At 35.4% G+C, this 20974-nt stretch overlaps 1 protein-coding gene across 2 annotated transcripts in view; it reads right to left on the reverse strand.

The window, feature by feature from the left end:
- Positions 1–20974, reverse strand: part of LOC117231281 (tRNA dimethylallyltransferase) — a 116536-nt gene that overhangs the window by 28209 nt on the left and 67353 nt on the right. For both annotated transcript variants that reach the window (XM_033489583.1, XM_033489584.1), the window contains exon 4: positions 18731–18866. In XM_033489583.1, the coding sequence (XP_033345474.1) occupies positions 18731–18866 (136 nt within the window). The remainder of the gene's footprint in view (positions 1–18730; positions 18867–20974) is intronic.

Raw genomic sequence — 20974 nt, forward strand, 5'->3', positions numbered from 1 at the left:
GTTCGTTTTCAACGATTCCATTCCAGCTGCACCTTTATTCCAATCTCGATGTAAATTGAGTTATCAAAATCGCGACGATGAATTATTGCGGTTATCTCGCATCGTGGTCCTTGCTGTAGGTCAAGTACAGTCTCGGCTGTTTCAGCCGTGAATTTAAAAAAGCGAAAAAACGACGTCGGTTAGTGAATGGTTAGAAAGAGAATAGGGATAACATGGTTTGAACGAACGAGAAAGTTTTAGATTTTATTTAAACTCGATTTTCTGGAGTGGGAAACGCGTCGATAGGAAAATTATATGATTCTCAAGTACAATCATCACGTACGATCACGTTTGTCAAACGAAGAACTTAAACATCGTGCAATGAAATTAAGAACATAAAATCTTAACCAATTAATCAAGAAAAGAAATTATTTAAAAAAAAAACTAAATTTTTAATACATTTCAGGTTCTATAATAAATATAATATACAACAATTAATTGAAAATATTTTTCGTGTTTACGAAACTAACATTAGAATAACTATTAAGAATTAGAATAACTTTTAACTACAAACATACGAACATTGGGGGGGGGGGGGATTGTAACTCGAAATTCCTAGTTAGTTCGAAAACTTGCAATCGACAAGAGCGTCTCGAAATCCAATTCTAATCACCGTCAGCGATTCTATAATGGACGTTCGATCGCGAGAAAGACGTTTTGCTACCGCGCGTAATCCTCCACCTTGCCGATATGATAATCGTGCGACGAGAATTAAACTCGCTGCTTCTGTTTCAACGTGACGAATTATCGTCGTGCTATGAAACAGCCGTAGATCAAGCGTACAATTTTTAACGTCAAAGAACTCGTCGATAGTATTCGCTTTTCGAAGAATTTTACCCGATACGGTAGAATTCATGAACTTCTGCCGCGGTAAAAGTGAAAGTTACTTGACCGTATAGAAAATAAATTTCCTTACGCACTCTGGGCCAAATTTATGAGATCATTTCGAATTTAATCGCATGTTATTTAAGATAATATTGTGCAATTAATACGATACCGTTGCACTAATAAATAATTTAGTACTTCGTATTTAAGTGTTTTAATGGTGGAATTATTCTGCTGTACAATCATTTTGCGTTATTACACCACTTTATATGCACCGTATCTCAATAAAAATAACCTCTTTATAAAATATACGTTGACCTTTGTGATATATATGCTCGTTACATAATTTTCCTTGTCCGATTTGAAGAGAAAGCTACTAACATTTCATGGAATTTCTCCAAAAGCCAGAAACATAGACGATCATCAATCTCAGCATATTTATCGCGTACCAAAGCCAGAAATCACCCCGTCCACGTGACACGTGTTTCCATTCAGCGTCGCGACGTCGAATCAATTACAGAGCTCGCAAAATGGCGGCAGCTCCGCGTCAGATCGTTCGATTTCCTGTCAATTGACAGCGTATCCCGTCGAGTGACAGAAATATAGGTCATCGAGTAGAGTGTCTGGTATCGTAGCCAAGAGAAAATCGAAATCCAATCTGGACGAACGCGTCGCGACCGGCGAAATCGATGCTCTTTTCCGCGGCTAGGTGTCACTTGTTCCATCTTCTTCTGGATTTTATTGCTCGTGTACCTCGTCAGTCAGTATCTAACGGCCACCGGTGGTTTTAGACGGCACGGCTTGTATGGTATTTCCGTCAAGTCGCGCTCGAAGGCCAGAGAAACGCAGGGGAGAAGGGAGCACACGACTCGAAGGCAAGGAGCTTTTTATTCAACAGTCGAATTCGCATCGCGAGAACTCATGAAAGTGAAAGCGAAACGCACCATGGGAACGGATGAGAGTTTCATCGGTCCCTTTTCTTCGTTGCTTTTCCTTCTGTTGTGTCCGCTCCCCCTTTTTCTTCTCTTTTCTGCTTTACTTTAAGATGGATGAGGAATCGATACTCGTACACAGTTGGCAGTTTTGTTATATCAAGGTAATATGGCCGCGTTTTGTTAGTGTAGTATTACTGGGATTGGCTGGATGATCAATGTAACTGATATTGGTACTGGTACAGAGTTGATATGTTGGCAAAGAATAAATTGCGAGACAGGGTGAAACGTAAAAATAAAATATACGCGAACAAAATGAACTAATGTAAATGAAAAGGGTATTATAATTGTTTATTACCTATATATATTAAAATTTCAAAAATTAAATTTAAATTATATTATAAATTTATATTATTTATTTTATGTCGTCAGTGATTACGTATGAGTTTCGAAACAAAACTTCATCGTAAAAGTTGCTGAAGGTACGAAATATTGAATACTTTGATAAAGTTTATGTCGAATCTTAGCATAGTTGAACATTGATTTGTAGACTTCATTAAAAATTAGTAATATTTTTTGAGGAATGAACCGTGAGAATTGCTAAAGACATAAAATTAATATTTTGAAGAAACTTGTAGGTAGAATGGTTGAATGTTAATTTGTAGAAATAGATACTAGCAATATTCCATTGCGAAATACAATATAAATCAAGGAGGAAGCCACAGAATGCAATATAATATTTATAATATTGTTTATAAAGGGATTATCGAAAATAATAGACAGCAAACTAAGACGTAATATTTCAAACACGACTGAGCCTAGCCTTAGGATTACTCATCATTTGGCACAACTAAGAGGGTAATGGACAAATAGATTTCGCATGAGTTAAACGACGCGTGCAGAAGTCTAGACGAGTGGAAGCTGATACTTCGTTATTTCAAACAACTAAATAGAACACTGATCAAGTTATTTCGCAAAATTCAAATATTTCGAGAAATCAGATACATAATGCAAGAACGATCGTGTATCAAATAATTTCTATGCTATTTATCCTGGACTATCGGTTACGCAATTTACGGCTACTTTCTCTGAGTTACGACGTCTAATTGAGTGGCAATTATTTACGGTTGGAAAGTTCAATAAGTGCAGTAAATACCGATGAAAGAAATAAGTAACAGCAGAGAGAAATGTTATATTTATATAAGGAGATCCCTACATACTCTGTAGTTGAACAATTTTCAAATTATATAAACTTCTTTAACATAAGCTGAAAGTCAACATTGGAATAAAAGCAGAATCTATATTGTGTTACACTACGTAATCATGAAACTATTTCAATAATTATAAACAAATAAATCATATAAAGCTGTGACAAAAGCCAAATTATATTGTCATCATCTAATTATAGCCAAATCATAGACTTAATTCAAATTACAATTCACGCTATAAAATTAATTGGAATCAGATATCGAACAGAAGAATCTTCGTGTTAATTATATCTTCGTATCTGACATTTTCCTGCTAATTTTAAACTTTGGAGAGACGACACTTTAAGAGATTAACCAAATATGTCTTTCTTTATGGTCATATCATCACAGCAACCCCGACAATTCATTTCACTTAATTTACGCTCATTTTAATATCCAAAACCGTAACTACCCTGCTGTCCCATAATCTAAAACTACGTTTCCATCCAATTCGTAAAGGACTAGCGAATAAAAGGGGATCGCTAAACTAGCCATCTCCATTAGCAGACTAAAAGCTTTAATGGAGACGTCAGATCGAAAGTAACAGGTTCATGAGCGTCGAAGAAACGGCGCCGGTCGTAGCCCTTATAATTGCTTTATTAATAGTAACGTAGTCCGCTTTAAGAGCTCGTTCGCGCATTCGTTCCTCGTGGGAGGCTGATCTATATTTAAGAGGCGCCTTTCACGCCCGATTTTCAAAGCGAAACGCGAGCAAAATCTCTCTCGTTTCGTAGCACGGACACACGTTGATTTCCCTATCGTCCGCTTCCCGGATTTTGAGGTATGGTTGTCGAGAACACTATTTCCGGGATGATTCTCCAAGAAACCGCGATAAAGTAGCCCGAACGATCACTCGGTCGTCCAAAGTTCTGTGTAGTTCGTCAGAAGACCCATGTGGTCGTTGGTCCAGTCGCTCGAACTAGAACTTTGAACAGCTCGGATGGTTTCTCGCTGAACGTTGCTCAGGCAAATTGCCATGACAAAAATTATGTGCTTGTTTCGTGGAATTTCCTCTATTTCAAAAAATATCGATATTGATAATGTAAGTAATTATTTTCAACATATAAAAAGAAACCTAATTCCTAATAAATAGAAGAAGAAACGTAATTCGAAGAAACTTGAAAATCAGGAAAATGATGGTATCGAAATTATAATTTCAAAAAATTCAGAAAAATTTCATCGTTAAAGAAAACATTGTAGGAAACTACCATTCGTATCATATTCGAAGATGTAGCAAAGACATCGAAATTACATATCGCTGATACAATCTAATCTAATACACGTATCAGATTCTAACAGCTATCATTCCAGAAATCACCGACAGCTTCTATCTGTTTAAAAATCAACTATTAGACACTGAGATCATGCAAATGAGATTAACATAACCTTCTACATATCATCCACAAACGCGTCGTTAAAGCTTCTTTGAAATCTTTCGTATCCGCTTCGTGTCTCTATCGTCGTAATTTCTTTGTCGCCGTCGTAACTTCACTGAGAAGTTGATTGCAAAAATAAGCGACGTTTCTCAGACTTTTTGACGACGACCGCGTAAAACGACATCGCCGAAGAAGCACATGACACGAGTTTAATATACGTCCTGACGTATATTTACGGCCCTGTATTTACGGATGTTAAGAGCGGTCCACGTCCAATGAAACGCTCCTGCGACAGAGGAAACGAGCGGCCGAAACGTATTTTTTCTTTGCCTGTGAAAGAGCACAAGGAATTGAGCGAAAAGTTATGATCAAAGTGTGCGTAATGGAGTAGGGGGATGTCATAGACCAGTGTTTCTCAATATTTGTCGAGCTGCAACCCTCCTTTATTACACAATATTCAAATAACCTGCAATGCGTCTCTTTGGAGAATAATGTGTGAAAATACAGAAATAAAGAAAATAAATACAAAAAATATATTAGTCCGCTAAATGAATTTGTAATATATGATACATAATTTCTCGAAACTCATGACGTACAACTTGAAAGTGGCTAAACAACTTATCGAAATTCATATATGTATTTCGATGACGTTCGCAACGCAGAAAGAATTGACCTCTAATTTAAACGATGCATTTTCTGAATGAATCAAGCGGTCATAGTGTCCATATTAGCAAGCATTTTGTACCACGGAGCGGTTACGTGCGCCGACACAGTGTGACAAATACCCAGTGTCGCTAAAATAAAACCGGTAGTTTGCGAGGGCGTGACGTCGCGTCGCCGGCAGGAAGTGACAACATATCCTCGTTGCGTATCGCCAGGAGCGAGCAAACGCGTATATACACGGAGCGACAGGTGGTATTCACGTGGTGTCACCGGAGATTTCATTTTATATCGAAACAACACTTCTAATGCATGAATAATCGAAACTGTGGTAACCGACGTTAAAGAGGAAAATTCTTCCGATGAAATCGATCGGCTGCGTGTAATTTTAATTCTTTAACGCGGTAACAGATTGGCTGCCACGCGAATTTGTTGTTTCCTTGAGTCATAGTATTCAATGTTTGTAAAATATTATATTACAATAGACGTTATTAATTGCTGAATTTTTCATTTGTGTTTTTGTAACACGTATGTTGTACCTGCCGTAAAAATGAATTACATTTCGCCACTGCGTTTGTACGTGTTTCATAAATAGTTGATTTCATGAATCAGAACTGTAATCGCAAAGAACATAAAAATTTACTGTGGATATAACTTGCCTTTATCGCACTTGGTTCATGGCCCGCGCCCTGAATGTGATTTGATAGCGTGAGGCACGGGGTTAAGCCAGGGAGGATTTTTACAAACGTAGATAATGTTCGTTACTGATACGTAGTTTTATGAAAAGATTACTCGGTTCCGGTGCCTCGATATTGGGGAGTGAGATATTTAAGTGAAACTATCGATGGTATTCTATATTTCACTAGCTAATGTCGTACATGTAATACGTACATTGATAAATTGTGTTTTTTGAAAGTAACTTAATCGAATCATAAATGAAAGCAAAATAAAATAGAACGCCAAATCCGTAGAAAAATATTTCACGCCTCTCTAAAGTATATCATAATTAACGTAAGCTAGACAAACAATTATTTTACTCCATTCGATAACTCAACAAATGATTAAACATAAATGACATTCACTAGCGAATATCTTCGTTAATATATCCATTCCAAATAACACGTATGACACTAAAATCCCATTTTCCCAAAATCTTATTCCAATTACAAAAGAGAAAAGAACCACAACACCAAAATACGTCTTCATGCTCCGTTAACCTTTAACCTACATACGAGCACCCATGTAAACGACGCCCCATCCAGGCGCTCCCTCATTTAAACACCGTGCAACAACCTGTTCAAAGCCGAACCACGAGCCCTAACAACCTGCTATACACTCCCTAGCCGTACATCAAAGGCAAAAATCTCGAACGACTGACATGGCTGGCGCGATCAATCTCCAAGCTAGGTCTTAATTATCACCGAATTAGTCAGCTTCCTCGAACGACTAACGGTCCAACGTTATCGTTGATTAGCGATCGAGACGCTGAGTTCGCGGGCAAAAATACGTGGAACCCCCCGGATTCGTGCAAGCTGTCGTTCGCAGGAAGTGACGACACATCCTCGGCATGTGTCTCAGGAACGCGTATACGTGTGCACGAAACGCGGCAGCTGTCGTCCAAGTGGCATTCCCCCGTTCAAAGCTTTAAAGTTGCGATTCTCTTCGCGTGCGATCGCACGCAATGAGCGAGCAAGAAGAGTCCTCGAGTCAGGAAGGAACGAGACGATGGTCGGTCGAACAAACATTCTACCACTGGCAGAGAAAGGGAAATGGCGGGAACGTTGGAACGAAAGGAAACACGATGGCGAAGAAGAAGAAGCATATAGAAGAAGAAGGGGAAAGAGGTGGTTGGCGGTCGAAGTCGGCGTGGCATCGCCAGATGCGCGGCACATTTTAATTAACGCCCAGACATCCTCCGAGACGGGTGACCCCGAGCTCAGGGCCATCCGATGACCCTTTTCCCAACTATCTCTCTCGCTCGAGTCCTGGGGAACGGATAACAGGAAGCGGCCTTCCCCCTTTTCGCCTCGAGGAATAAGATTCGCTGGGCTGGCTTCTCGCGATAATGCCTTCGTGATAACTATTAACGCGCCTCTTCCTCGATGCCAACCGAGAATATCAAAACGGCGTCCCTGCTTTTGACGAAACCACCAACTTTTTTTTGGTTATATGCGTTTTTTGTTTCTTTGGAGAACGCTTCGGCGGAATGATTAACAGCATTGGAAGATACAAAGAATGTTGGTGTATGAATGGTTCGCTTTGTGATACGGTAGAGTTGAGGATAAACTTTTTTTTTTATTTAATACGCTAGCAAGTTTTGAGCGTTGACAGTGAACATGCATTTTAACTATATGCGTCATGTTATTCGGATAAGGATGCTATCAGAATATTAAAATATAGTTTCGTTGCGTGATAATTGAAAATAGATACAATACCGATTTGAACGTTTAGGATTAAACTTAAAACTCACGATAGAACTTAATATGAATATGATAGAAGATTTGGGATAAGAAAGTTATGGATATTATATTAAAAAATTTCAGTAAATAATTTGAACGAATATTAAAACCGTCAACTGTATAATTTAGTCGATATTACATGCTGCAATAATTTTCTCCAGCGAAATATAATTCTATCCAGACAGAAATGAAATGGTTAATTTCGTGGCAACGCTAAGTTATGAATGACTTCATGGTATTAAACGTAATGAATAGCTATTATGAGAATACTTATTACGAGACTTCACACGTTATGCAGAAGATATTCATTAGTAACGATAAAATCTCAAAATTAGGAAGAACATTATGATTTTTCAAACGGAACATTTTCTACAGGGAACCGATGTAAAGTGCAATTTTTTTGGTTAAATATAAAAAAAACTTTTTTACGAACTTACTCATATGCAGCCATAAACTTGTAAACCAAGTAATTTTAAGACTTCATTAATTGAACAAGAAAAAGTATCATTTTAATTAGTACCAGACGGAAACAGAGCGATTAATATTGTCATGGCATTTAAACTCTGAATGAGTTTGTAACCTTAAGCACAATGAACTTCCAACGAGATACAATATAATATTTTAACTGCTCTTTGTCACGAACTATTCTGTAAGATGCATAGATGTTAAGTAAGTCAACTGATAGGACGCACGAACCTTAATTAAATTAAAACGATTGTTCGCGTAATAATTTGATGTAAAATGCTTTAATTTCTAACATAATTTTATTTTATAACTAACTTACGAAAATACCATTTTGAGTAAAACTTATTAAAATTTCTAAAGATTCACAGTACGCAATCATATTTCAATAATAAAAAAAAAAATTGTCAATATTTACACAGATAAAAATCAATCAACGACGTTGCACGTACTATCGATATTGACATGAAAAATGCTTCATTGCTAGAAATCGATTTTGTTATCGTCATTTCTGCCTCCGTGAAGTTTATACCAACGCTTTACGATCTTGTTAACCTACATATCTACAGAATAATAAACATCTTATAAAACGAAAAAACAAATTTCATACTCACGAGAAATCACTATTAACTCAAAGAAAAAGTGGAATCAATTAATTCGAGGACTTGTTTCAAGTTATATATCAAAAAAAGAGCACTTAATCTAGACTGTGTCGTCAACAGGTGATCTAGCGGAACGAAGATCTTAAGAAACGGAATTATCGGATATTTTTGCGATCGTCGATTTTACAAGGACTCGAACGACGATAAATGGCGGTGCCCGTGTAAACACTATGTTCTATCGTGATTCCTTACAATCTGTATGAGTAAACATGAAATACGCAGAAAGCTACCCCGGCTTGATAATGTACGAAAATTCCATTGTTAATTGCTTTTTAGATCGTTCAGTTCTGTTGAATCATCGTGGATACTCGATATTCGCGTTTCTGGAGTTATATGCCAGTCGACAGAGAAAAAAACCGTCGATCAGACTCGAAATTTGAAGCCTTGAATTTTTGCACGCCTTCTTATACACCAGATACGCTTCTATAAATATGTTTTAGTGGATGGTGTAGGTTGTAACATGGAAACGAAACTCTGTTGGTATGTTTTATTAGACAGTGTTGGATCATTTCTTCCGTTTTTTTTTCTAATTTAACGTAACAGAAAAGTTTGTGAGAAAATTTCCAATTTTCAATTTGAACTCTGTCGCGTTAACATTGTTGTCGTTATTGTAAGCCTCGTAATGCAAAGTTATTTCTTTTTATAGCGTAAATTAAATTATTGATTCAATATGGTATTTGACGTGCGTCATGAGAACTGAAGAACGCATCCGATAAAAACTATAACTATAAACCTAAGCTATAAAAATAATAGACAATGCTCCAAAGAGCAATACATATAAAAGTGTTAGCAAACGGGAAAGACGATAAGTTCATTTTCATTTCGGTAAAAGAAATGAAAGAAACGGCAGTATCTACAAAATGCAACGTGGCTAGATCCGTCCCTGTACGTCGTCGTAGTTGCACGTTGGATTACGTTGCCGGCAAGTCATTCATAAAAATAACGCGGCCGACGCACGCAGGCTACTACTACTACGAGGTGCATTCAGCCGGTCGCGTACTACGATGCAACCACGTCGCTCGTAAAGCCTCGTACACACGGACGCGTGCGCGCCTCCGCGACCGCCACGTAAAAACGCGGATACATTCACGTGCTCATTGTACGGCTAGGTAAGCGTAACCTGGCGAAAGAAGGAGGGAAGGCGAGAAAGTGAAGTTGGAACGATTCAAATCAGACCGAGCTCGCCATGGCGTACCGGGTATTGCGATAACAATCCGCGGTATTGCGGCGATACTAAGTACGAATAGAAGTATCGACCAAGGAAAAAATTCATGTTACGCGCACGAATATGATATAATTTGTCGTCGGAACAAACAAATTGTTTGTAGTTTTTCTTCTATTCGACAGGCGCTCGTGGAGATAAATGTGATGAATTATATGAGAAAAGAAAAAGTTATAAATGGAATTCTTTTTGTTTAGAGTATGTTCGAGTATCTTTCTCCTATTTTTCTTGATCACTTATGATAAAGAAAATATATAACAAGTACTTTAATAAGATGTAATGTTTTTTGATTGTGAAATTAAGTGCGAGAAACTTCTTAGAATATTTATTCGGATTTAACCACCATTAATTTTCTTCTTATTTTCTTCAAATAATATTCAAGAATCATTCTCAGAAAGTAATAATTTTCATGATAATTCTAACTATTCGTTAATCACGATACGGATCCGATAAAAAATGATTAACATGAAACTTCCATCTAATAGAGAGCACTTATATACACATTATGCAAAATAATTCGAAAACACATTATGAAATTGCATAAAAGTTTATATAATTCACTAGCGTCTATAGTATGAATATATTAAAGGATAGATTAATTAAAACAGAATTTTTAATCTGAAACGGTTATGGAATTGACCGTTTCTTTTCAAAAACCCATCATTTCACGTACGATTTTAATATGTTTTTTGATAACATCTATATTAATAATATAATAAAATTAGGTATCGTTCGAAATGTTCAGGTGATGCCGTATTTTTTATCTAATAATGAATAAGACGTTCGATCAACACAAAACTATAGAAAAATGTTTATAAGGCTACTTTGCTAAACGAACAACCTTGTAAGTGCGTTTGTATCGTAATAAAGAAATATTAAAATGTTTACTGCGCTGCAACACGACCGTGAACTTCCACAGCTACAGGCAGAATTGCGGTGAAAAACCACAAACTCGCAACGTTGCAATATACGTACGCGTGTAGGAAAATAAAATAAAAATAGAATGTAAATCGCCGATAATCCCGTAAATAAACAATTATCAATAACAGCATGGAAGTTATTGACGAACGGCAAATACTTCTGACAAATTTAATCGACGATCCCACTAAAAGGATAAGATAAAACTTTTACAGCGGAATCTCCAGAAAATACACGAGTTCTTTTTATCTCTTCATAAATAGAACACGCTACATTTTATCGAGTGCATAATTTACACGCGAGTGCGTAAATTCCACGAATCGATCCAACCAGATTCAAACATGGTCTCTTTCTTTTATTAAATTCCTGTTAAACGTAATACTCGTTCAATTTTAAACAGTTCGCTTGAAGGAAATGAAAACCATGTAAAAGCGATACAAGGCGTGCCAAACTTTTTAATATAAAAATGCAGCGTTATATTAAAATCGAAAATTCGTCTGGCTTAATGGACGATTGCATATTCCCTATTTCGTTTGCTATAAATTGTGAAGCTAACCTTAATCTGTCAATAAAAATCATTTTTGACAAAGGAAGTTCCACAAGATGAACGGAATAAATACATTGAGAATCGCAGAAGCTCGCGTTTACACACACTTAAACGCACTTATGCTTCCCGTAATAATTAGTATCTATTCCATGAATTAGCTACCGAGACTGGTTCACTTTTCTCATCCTCCGTTGTCGAGGGATTCGCGAAGGTGCAAAAACGTTCTCGCGGAGAGACGCGTGAGAGAGCGCGCTCTCTCGTCACTCTCTTTCCCCTTCGTCGGCGGAAGGAAACTCGTGGTTCGTAGCGGTACACCGAAGCGAATACATATCAAATCTTGGACAAAGTTATGCTGGAAAATGAACGTTTCTAGATGCATAAAAATTATTTGAAACGTTCAACGCGATTCTCGTAAAACATAAACGGAAAACAGTCTTCTATATAACAAAAATGTTATTTACTATCTTTTTTTAATTATTTAAGATTTATAAGAAATTTAAACAACAATATATTAAAGAAAATGTAATTTCATCATATTGTAGTACTGCAAGGAACTAATCGAAGTTGTAGAGCGATCAGATACGGTAGGAAGTTACACGATTTCTTAATTAAAAACACAATTAAAAGATCAATGATAGAATAAACATAAATAAAGATAAAGCTTCTTTTTAATACAATTACATTGTCTGGTTAATAGATTAAAGTAAAGATAGCGTAAATGGATATCTTTTATTGTAAAACTAATACCGAAATTTTCCTATAATTCAAATAGTAATATATTTTACATTCTCTCTTTGCAATTGAATAAATTTTATGTTCTCGCGTTCCTCACGAATTCACTCGCAATTTGCGAATAATCGTGCTTTCCATCTGCGAATTTCGAGCAACATGTAACTGTCCGCTCTAATTCTCGAGAATCCCATACGATAGCTAGACCATCGGCGTGGGTGGACTTAGTCAGGCTTTTATTTTAATCCGACCCATTTCCCTCTTGTTCCTCAACGCAGACTCATCCACATCGACAAATTGCTTCCGTGACTGACTCTACGAGACAGCTGATCATATTATCGAAAACAGTATATTCGATATAAAATACAATATATTATTTCAGAGCTTAACATTTTTGAAAAGTAATATGTGTTTTATCTCTGCATAAATAACAGTGATACGTTATTTTGAGTTTTCGTAAAAATTTTTTCAACTAAATTTCATGTTAACTTCTAGAATATTAATAAATTCTCCTTTTTCGTTATGATAATATTAACTGCTATAATTATGTAAAACGTAGTTTCGCTTGAAATTAAATTATGCAGAATTTCATAAGAATTAGCGAGAGAAGCTCGCTTTATTTTTCGATACCCTATCGTATCGCGATCAATCACAATTAGCCCAAGTCTCTTGTTCCCTGCTATATAAATTAAATCACGAACCATTCACAAATCGCAAAGGGCAAACATATCTTCCTTAAATCCCCTCTTAAATCCGAAAAAGTAATTTACCGGCGAGTCTCGATAATCAATTATACCAACCATTAACGTCCCACGAGCTGATATACGTTTCCCTTAACCCTTTCAAATCGGAACAGGCTATCAATCTCGACACGTAAAAGAAAAAAATTCTTCGAAGGAACTATGCTGAATTAACCGTTTCTTCGATTCGCGGTTTTTTCTTTTTTTTTTTTCTTTTCTTTTTTCCACGATAAATTCAGTTACGTGTTTTACGCGTTCTTCACGCATGTTCATATTATCCACGCTATAGGGAGCCGACAAGTTTCCTTGAGAAATCTTTAATTTCAACAGCAGACAGAGATGTCATAAATATGTCCCTCGTACATAAAACTTCCCTCCTTATTTTCAAACGACCCTTCTACAACGGACGAACGCGAAATGCTCTAAGATACCCTATGAAACTGATCCAGTGACGCACATTCGAGAACGAACGTAATTGATCGTCGTTGGTACGAAGTGAGCAAGCAACTATCACGAAACCAACACAAAATACACGGAACTTCGTCTGTACGAGTACTATTTCTATCGACGTTTCTGTACAGCTATATTTACACCAACGTGTAACATATCTGCCGTTATTTATATTTGTACTTGGCACAAAGCTCTAATGTCTTTGTCCTTTAATAAAAACAATTCACTTTTTAATATTCGAATATACTTTACTGTAGTTTCGAGCTGTCAGTTCAACTTCTCTTTTAAATTCTAGGTTAGGTAGCTGTGTGGCTTTTATAGTTGCTTGATATTCCGCAATCCCATTTTTCACAGGGGAAAGACTCGACTTATATCACTTTCCCTCTCTTTTATAGGAAAGCTAAAATATTATAAAATTCAATGCTAATGCAATTTCATATTTTCACGTATAAAATTGTAAAAAATGGGACCTAGACAGAAATTTCTTTTATCCTTAAAATGTTAGAACGAATAAGTATTACGCTTCTCATAAATACAACCGCGGTCTACCAATATTAAAACTGTGCCTAACTATCGCAGTACTCGAAAGACAAAAATAACCCAATCGCGAATAATCATTTTCTTTAACTATCCATCCTTTCACCAGGAAAAGAAAAATCATGGTTCGCAAAAATCTCGGCTAAATCTAATCTAATCCACAGAAAACGCGAAATTTCGGGATGACACGGTTTACGGTTGGATCAGCAATCCTATCGGACTCAACCGAGGTCAATAACGGGAAAAGCAAATCGATATCGCCTCTCACTCACCCAGCAACGAAGGTGTATGTGAATGGCGGATAGCTGATGGAAGGGAGAGAGGTCTTTCGATCGGGACAGAAAAATTCAGCATTCCAGCGCGGCTGGCTCGCTAAACGCAGCTCAGCGATCCGTGGACGAGCGGCGTTAGTCGAGCGCCGTTACTTAACGATCGTGTCTCTTTCAGGGAAAGTTTAGTCGGACGTTTTGCCCCAGAACGAATGAGAAGAGCCTCTCGTAGAACGCTTCTCCAAGAAGATGAACCGCGTAGAAAGGGGTGAAAGGAATCGGTATGACGTACTTCTCTAATGATACATCTCTCTGCTTTAAAACTTCACGATTTCTTCGTACCGGCTAGGCAGCGCTCGGAATTCCTATTCTGATTTCATGCGCGTCAATGTAGAGAAAACGGCCAGCTGCTGGTGTGAAAACAGAGATCTTAGAGGGACGTTTTCTCTCATTTGCTTTTAAAAATATTATTTTATAGATTGTATATGTTATCAAAAAGATTATTATTGTAATACGTTATTTTAGAAGAGGAAGTTATTGTTTGAAAAATGTTTAGCTAAACATTGATATTTGATCGGATCTGATTTTTGGATATTCACAGTTGCTTGTGTTCCTGCTACTTGATATTTGATAATCATTTGAAATTTTCTATTTGATGCTTAATATGTAATCAAATTCATTTTCGTCTCATTTCTAACGCACATTTAAAATCTGCAAATAATAAAACCGGAATCTATCGCAGAACGAATAAACTTTGGCGAACATAAAATCTCGAAGTACATGGACACGGGTAGGACTTTATAAAACTTCGTAACATAAAATCTACGACTACGAGCAATCCATAAAAATGAAAAAGAAAGAAAGAAGAAGAAAAAATAGAGCAACGTTAAAACAAAACCAAGGTCTTTCTCATACCGAAACACGTTCCCTCGGCGTTTCCAAAGAATCAGAATGGCCGAATGGAAATGATCAGATTTGATGTATATTTAATAACGTGTGCAGTAGATTTAAAATAAAAACATGAGAATCCCATTGTAGATCTGTATAAAAGATCAGAATGTTTGTATAATTCTATTGAATGAAATTTAATTTGGGGAAAATACTGCCGAAGTTACTGGGAACATAAATTTAGATGGGGGCAAACAAAGTATTTAAAAAAATACTATAAATAAAAAAGTTGTAACAGCTCCATTGCAAGAATTATTGAAATCTAGAACCAATAATTCTTACAAATCTGAAATAACGAAACCAACTAATCATTCACAAAGTGCACAGAATCACAAAGAAGTTATTTTAATTAAATATATGCTGCACTGAAAAAACTACGCGCTAGAGTTTTGTCTTTAAAAACGACATTCCACAGGTACTAACCTATTCGAGACTAGTAACGATAGCGCAAGTGAAACAGGAGTGCAACGATTATTACTCAATTTTTCACCTATTCGCACACGTCTATCTAGATGTGTTACTCAACGACCCCTTCAGGGAAAGTTCTGATTTGCTCCAATCTCTCTCCCTCTCCCTCTCTCTTTCTCTCTCCTCTCCTTCTCCTATCTCTTGCTCCCCGGTCAAAAGAAATTATTAAACGAACTGCTGTGTTACGACTGCAGTACGCAAGGCCGATGGATAGACTTCCGATTTAGAAATCACAGTACGGACACCGCAATGGTATCTGGAATACGCCAGTTTCTAACGCTCAGCTATTCGTGTCAATGAATTCTGCAAATTTTAACCCCGTGACAGTCGCCACCGCGAGCAGATAGTTATGTAACCGCAGACAGTTTCCGTGTAACGAGGCTGGATTGAGACCTCGAAAAGCTACTCCCCGATCGATTTATTGAAAAGTGAAACATCTATAGAAAAGAAATTTGAACTATCAGATGGAATTAAAGGTTAGCATCTATTACTATATATGTACATAGAAACTTTTGTACATCTACGTGATAAATCATCGTCTCGTTTTATGAATTTTGTGATAGTATTGGATCGTTTCATAGATTCTGCCGCTTTTTAATTAACGATTTCTAATAAGCAAACATATTATTCTCTACCTGTCTTTTAAACAAAACACTACACCGTTTTTCAATTGTCTATTTTTTTAATTAATAATTTGATCTTCAACAGATATGAATTTTAAGAAGACTGATAAAATGATAGAAAAATGGTGATCGGAATATTTGTGACATTGCATACTTAGTGAATTTAAGAGTAAAAAGAAGTTAATAAAAGAACGAATAAAAATCCGGCACTGTACATATATACGCTATAAGGCACATTGCTACGGGGAAAGTTTTATCAAAAAGTTTTGAGCATGTTTCAAGTCACGAAGATTGATTTTATAGAGAAAATGTCGTTTCCCTCGTGTTTTGTAATTTTTCGGAATAAATTACGTGCTCAAGATAAGTCCTACGCTAGAAAGGCTATAACCGCGTACGCAAAAATTGATTCTAGGAAAAGTATTCACCAATCTGGCAATTTTTCTCCTAGGTATAATACAAATAGTTCCAAGGAAACGATGTAATAAACCCGACGCCCAGGATATCATTTCTAAACCCTGCTATTTTATGTAAAAAAAAAAAAGCTTGATTGCAAACGCCAGCCACATTGAAAACTTTACAAATCACTAAAGTTAAGCCGAAGACACACGCGATACTGTCTGAAATGTCAGCGCACGCAATAAATCTATTACGTTCATGGTCTTTCGCTATCTCAAACGAAAATACACTCAAATAAAAAAGAAAAAGAAAAAGAGAGAGATACAGAAACAAAAAATTTCGCACTGACGATTTAATAAAAATTATTAAATTCTCACGAGTGACGTTCCACGTTCTACCTGAGATTTAAAAATTCTTCCTAATATCAAATTCAAAAATTCGAGCATTACTGAAATGAATTACAATTTAAATTACAATGAACAATTACGCGTTAAAAAATCAGGATTAAATCTTCGGCGAGAAAGATTTTTGAACAGTTAAAAATTAACACATCTAGCTATCGCATCAGTTACACAGGTTCAAAATTCTTCAATTACGATATTTGTATTTGAAAGACGGAATGAGGTATTAACGATAACGCAGCCGATGGTGCGTTTGATGTGCCTAACAAAACTGTTAACCAAATACTAAAGTACCGGGAAACCTGATAAAATTTATCGTTTATCAAGAAACATAAACGATGTTATAGGAACGTACTACAATTATTTTTAATTCAGACATGACCTCCAATACGTCACTTGAGGCTTAAGTTATCAGCTACCGCAGTTCCCATTCAATGATGATTAAATTTTCAGTACAACCGGATATCGCTTTATTTATATTATAATGATATAAATTCACAGTGCGACAATCTTGCAACAAAATATGTAGAACAAAATCTAACAACGAAATTCAAACAAAGTAAAATATATAAAAAAGTACATTTATATTTACAAGATAAAGAACCGATTATTGTACTATTTTTAATACTTACACGAATATCATTCTATGTTTTCTATATTATAATATAGTAATTTATGCTACCATAATAATAATAATAAATAATAAAATACATACATAACATACTAATATTTAAAACCAACCACGTGATATTCAACCCAGTAGGGAATATACGAATTTACCTAATTTCCACGTAGACAAACCGTAAAGAATTTTGGAGTTAAAAGAAGATATAAAATCATCTTTTGTCTCCAGATATGATTTTTCTAAACTTCGATCGATCTTATTTTTTGATTTTCCTCCTGGCGGTTTTCTGGCGTAAAATCCCACGGCTACTTAAATCACGCATTATTGTCTTTCGAGATAAAATTGATGAATTATCGAAGGAAAGAGAGCAAGCGCGCGATTGTAGTTCCAAGCGTCACGACAATTTAATCTCATAACGAACGAAAACTCAATGGACGAATTATCTATAGTTGGACCGCGCGCGTTAACGGCACGTCGAAGCTTAATGGTCAACCGATAAAATTTATCGTTTATCAAATAGCACAATGTTATGAAACTTGGTACGATCGCTCCGTGCAGCCTTGAAAACGGCCGGTTCACATCTTCCCTCTCTTCCCATGATTTTCAAAAGGGTAACGAATCGAAGGAAGCATAAAATTTTATTATTAAATCAGAGTTTAATGATAAAAAATGTGATTTCGACTAATGTTGATTTTTGACGAGATCAGATCTAAATCGTAGGATTTAAATTGGCACAAAAAATAAACGTTAGGGTAATTTAACGTAATGAAACATAAACGATATTAAAATTTGATTTAGATAATTATAGATACACCCTCCTGCAACTGAATTTTTTCTTTAAAAAATAATTCAATCGTAAATCTTTTATGTATATGCATATAATAATCGAATAATCGTTTTAGAAATTCTATCTTAAGCCTTAAATGCATGATTTTTCTATATATAAGAAAACACTTTAAAATTACTTACATATCAAAAAATTATACAAAAATAATTTATTTGTCTATTTATCCATTAAACTGCTACCTATTACAGAGAATAAAAAATGTATAGCTTTTGTATTCTTGTAAAAAAAAGTTATAAAATACGTAGAAAATATAATTTAAATTAAATTTTCAATTAAATTGTCCAGATGCATTTAAGGGTGAAACATAATTCCTATGAGTTATTAATTATTACGTAATGAAACATTTACCATATCACACTGGAGCCATAAGAGTATGGAGTTCTCATGTCTCAAAGGACCACCTAATCCAGAACCACCGGCTGTTCTTTGAGCTTTCAATAGCTCCGAATGTTTTACGCCATATTGCTCGAACACTTCCAAAGATCTGCAAAAAGAATAAAAAAGTAAACGTTATTTGGAACAAGATCTTTCCTTTTCTCTTTTCTTCGAACCCTCGGTGTTTGTCTCCATTATAAAACTGTTGCTAAGAGTCTTTAATTTCAAGCAAACAAGCTTATCACTAATTGTTAAAGTTTGGTTCGCAAGGTCTAATCCGCGTTTTTATTGCAGAACAGTTATTTTAGAAAGTAATTTTAGTGATATGTGCGATTTGGATAAGAGGTGACGAAAAAATGTTAGATATCTTTGTCCGTTTTTTGTTTCATTATTCGAACATTTTATGGAATAATTTCCTCGGCGATATTACTGCAAATAATTCAGTGTTCGTGTTTGATCGAACATATTGTCTACAACAAATGAAAGTTACCTCAACTTCAAATTTCAGACTGTCAGATTTAAGGTAATTCCAAATTTCAACCTTAATCTTTAAAAATACAATACGCACAGTTTCTTAACCCAAAAGCCGATTCAATTTCTGCTCGTTGGCAAATTCGAGTTAAAAGACTACCGTAACAGAGTAGAAAGCTAATTGCTCGCGTGAAAATTACAACAGCTGTTTAAGTGGAGTAACGGTCGCTTAAAATCACGCTAGGGATACATAAAATTCACTCGATTTGTAAAATACCGGCACATTATCCATGACAATGAGCAAGAAATAGTCCTATTAGAAGGAAATAGCTTCGCTACGAACATCCCAACATCCTGTAATTATTTATTTAGCAATACCATGATTATTTTTACGTTGGTAATACAGGCAAAACGTATCATAGCATAATGTTACAGCAAGTCGCACTTAAAGTGGACGTGTATCTATCACAGCGTAACGCAACATGATGCAGAATACTAGGCCTAATAGCAATCACCATCGTGGAACAGCGCTGTAGAGATAATGGTGGAAGCAAGGGACATCAGCCCCCGTAGTTCCGGAGATCAATTCAGTTTTTCCCTTCTTTTCCCTTCTTCTTCTATCTTTTAATCAAACGAGACTAGTATCATGAAATTTTATGTATTTTAAAGATTTATTTGTTCACTGTATTTTTGCATGTGATACAATCTTATTCATTTGTAAATAAATTATTTCTCGATTCTATTCTATGATTATAATATACTGTAACGGATGTTTATCTTTTTATCTATTTTCATTTCAAAATATTTTTTTTTTACTTGTTATAAAATTATGGAATTTTTTGCAATTCAGTAGAAACGATCTTTATACAGAGAATAAGTTATGAACTTTATACGTTATTTACGTGTCTTCAAAGTATCATATTTCCTCCTTTATAAAATCCATGAAACTGTAAGATTTTCTAAGGGGAACCCCAACCTAGTTTGCGACCAACACGTGTAATACAACTACATTTATCATACACGATGATGTACATATATATTGGAATAATCGTGAAATTTGAATTTTCGTTGCCAGTTTCTATTTTTGCAAACGCCCCTCGAACAGCGATTGGTTGAATGAAATAATATATTAAATGAATGTAAGAATTAATCGTCCTACGGTCACATATGTTATTTATTTAATAATATTAAACTTGAAATGAAATTAAAATTCATAAAATTCGATTTGAAGTTCATTGTTGGAATGAAAGAGTTTGGCCCTGAATTTCAAAAATGTCTCATGACATAAAACTTTATGCCACTACCTTGAGACTGACATGATATTTTATAGTGTTTATTTTTGTTTTAAACTCTGAACACGTCGTAAAGCTTCGATCAAATTTCCTATACACGATAAAAGTGGTTTATAGTATCTATGATTTATTATAACGTTATAAAATATATAAGTATGTTTATATTACATTATATAATACGTGCACACATTTTGATGCTACAATTCCAGATTTTCTCATAAATAACGTATTTTAAAACCTCGACAAAAGGTAGAAGAGATTTAAAAAAGAAGAGGATCGAAATAGTAGAAAAGTGGACAATCATCGTGGAAAATGAAGAGTTATAAATAAATTCTGTTCCCCTTTATCTTTTTCAAAAATAAAAAACACAATCTTATGACGATGCTGTTACAATTTTATCCAACAAAATTCCAGAATTTGACGAAAGCATTATCACGATTCATGGTGCCGTTTC

This window comes from Bombus vosnesenskii, unplaced genomic scaffold (genome assembly GCF_011952255.1).
Source record: "Bombus vosnesenskii isolate JDL3184/JDL3185 unplaced genomic scaffold, Bvos_JDL3184-5_v1.1 scf7180000013272, whole genome shotgun sequence".
NCBI lineage: Eukaryota > Metazoa > Arthropoda > Insecta > Hymenoptera > Apidae > Bombus > Bombus vosnesenskii.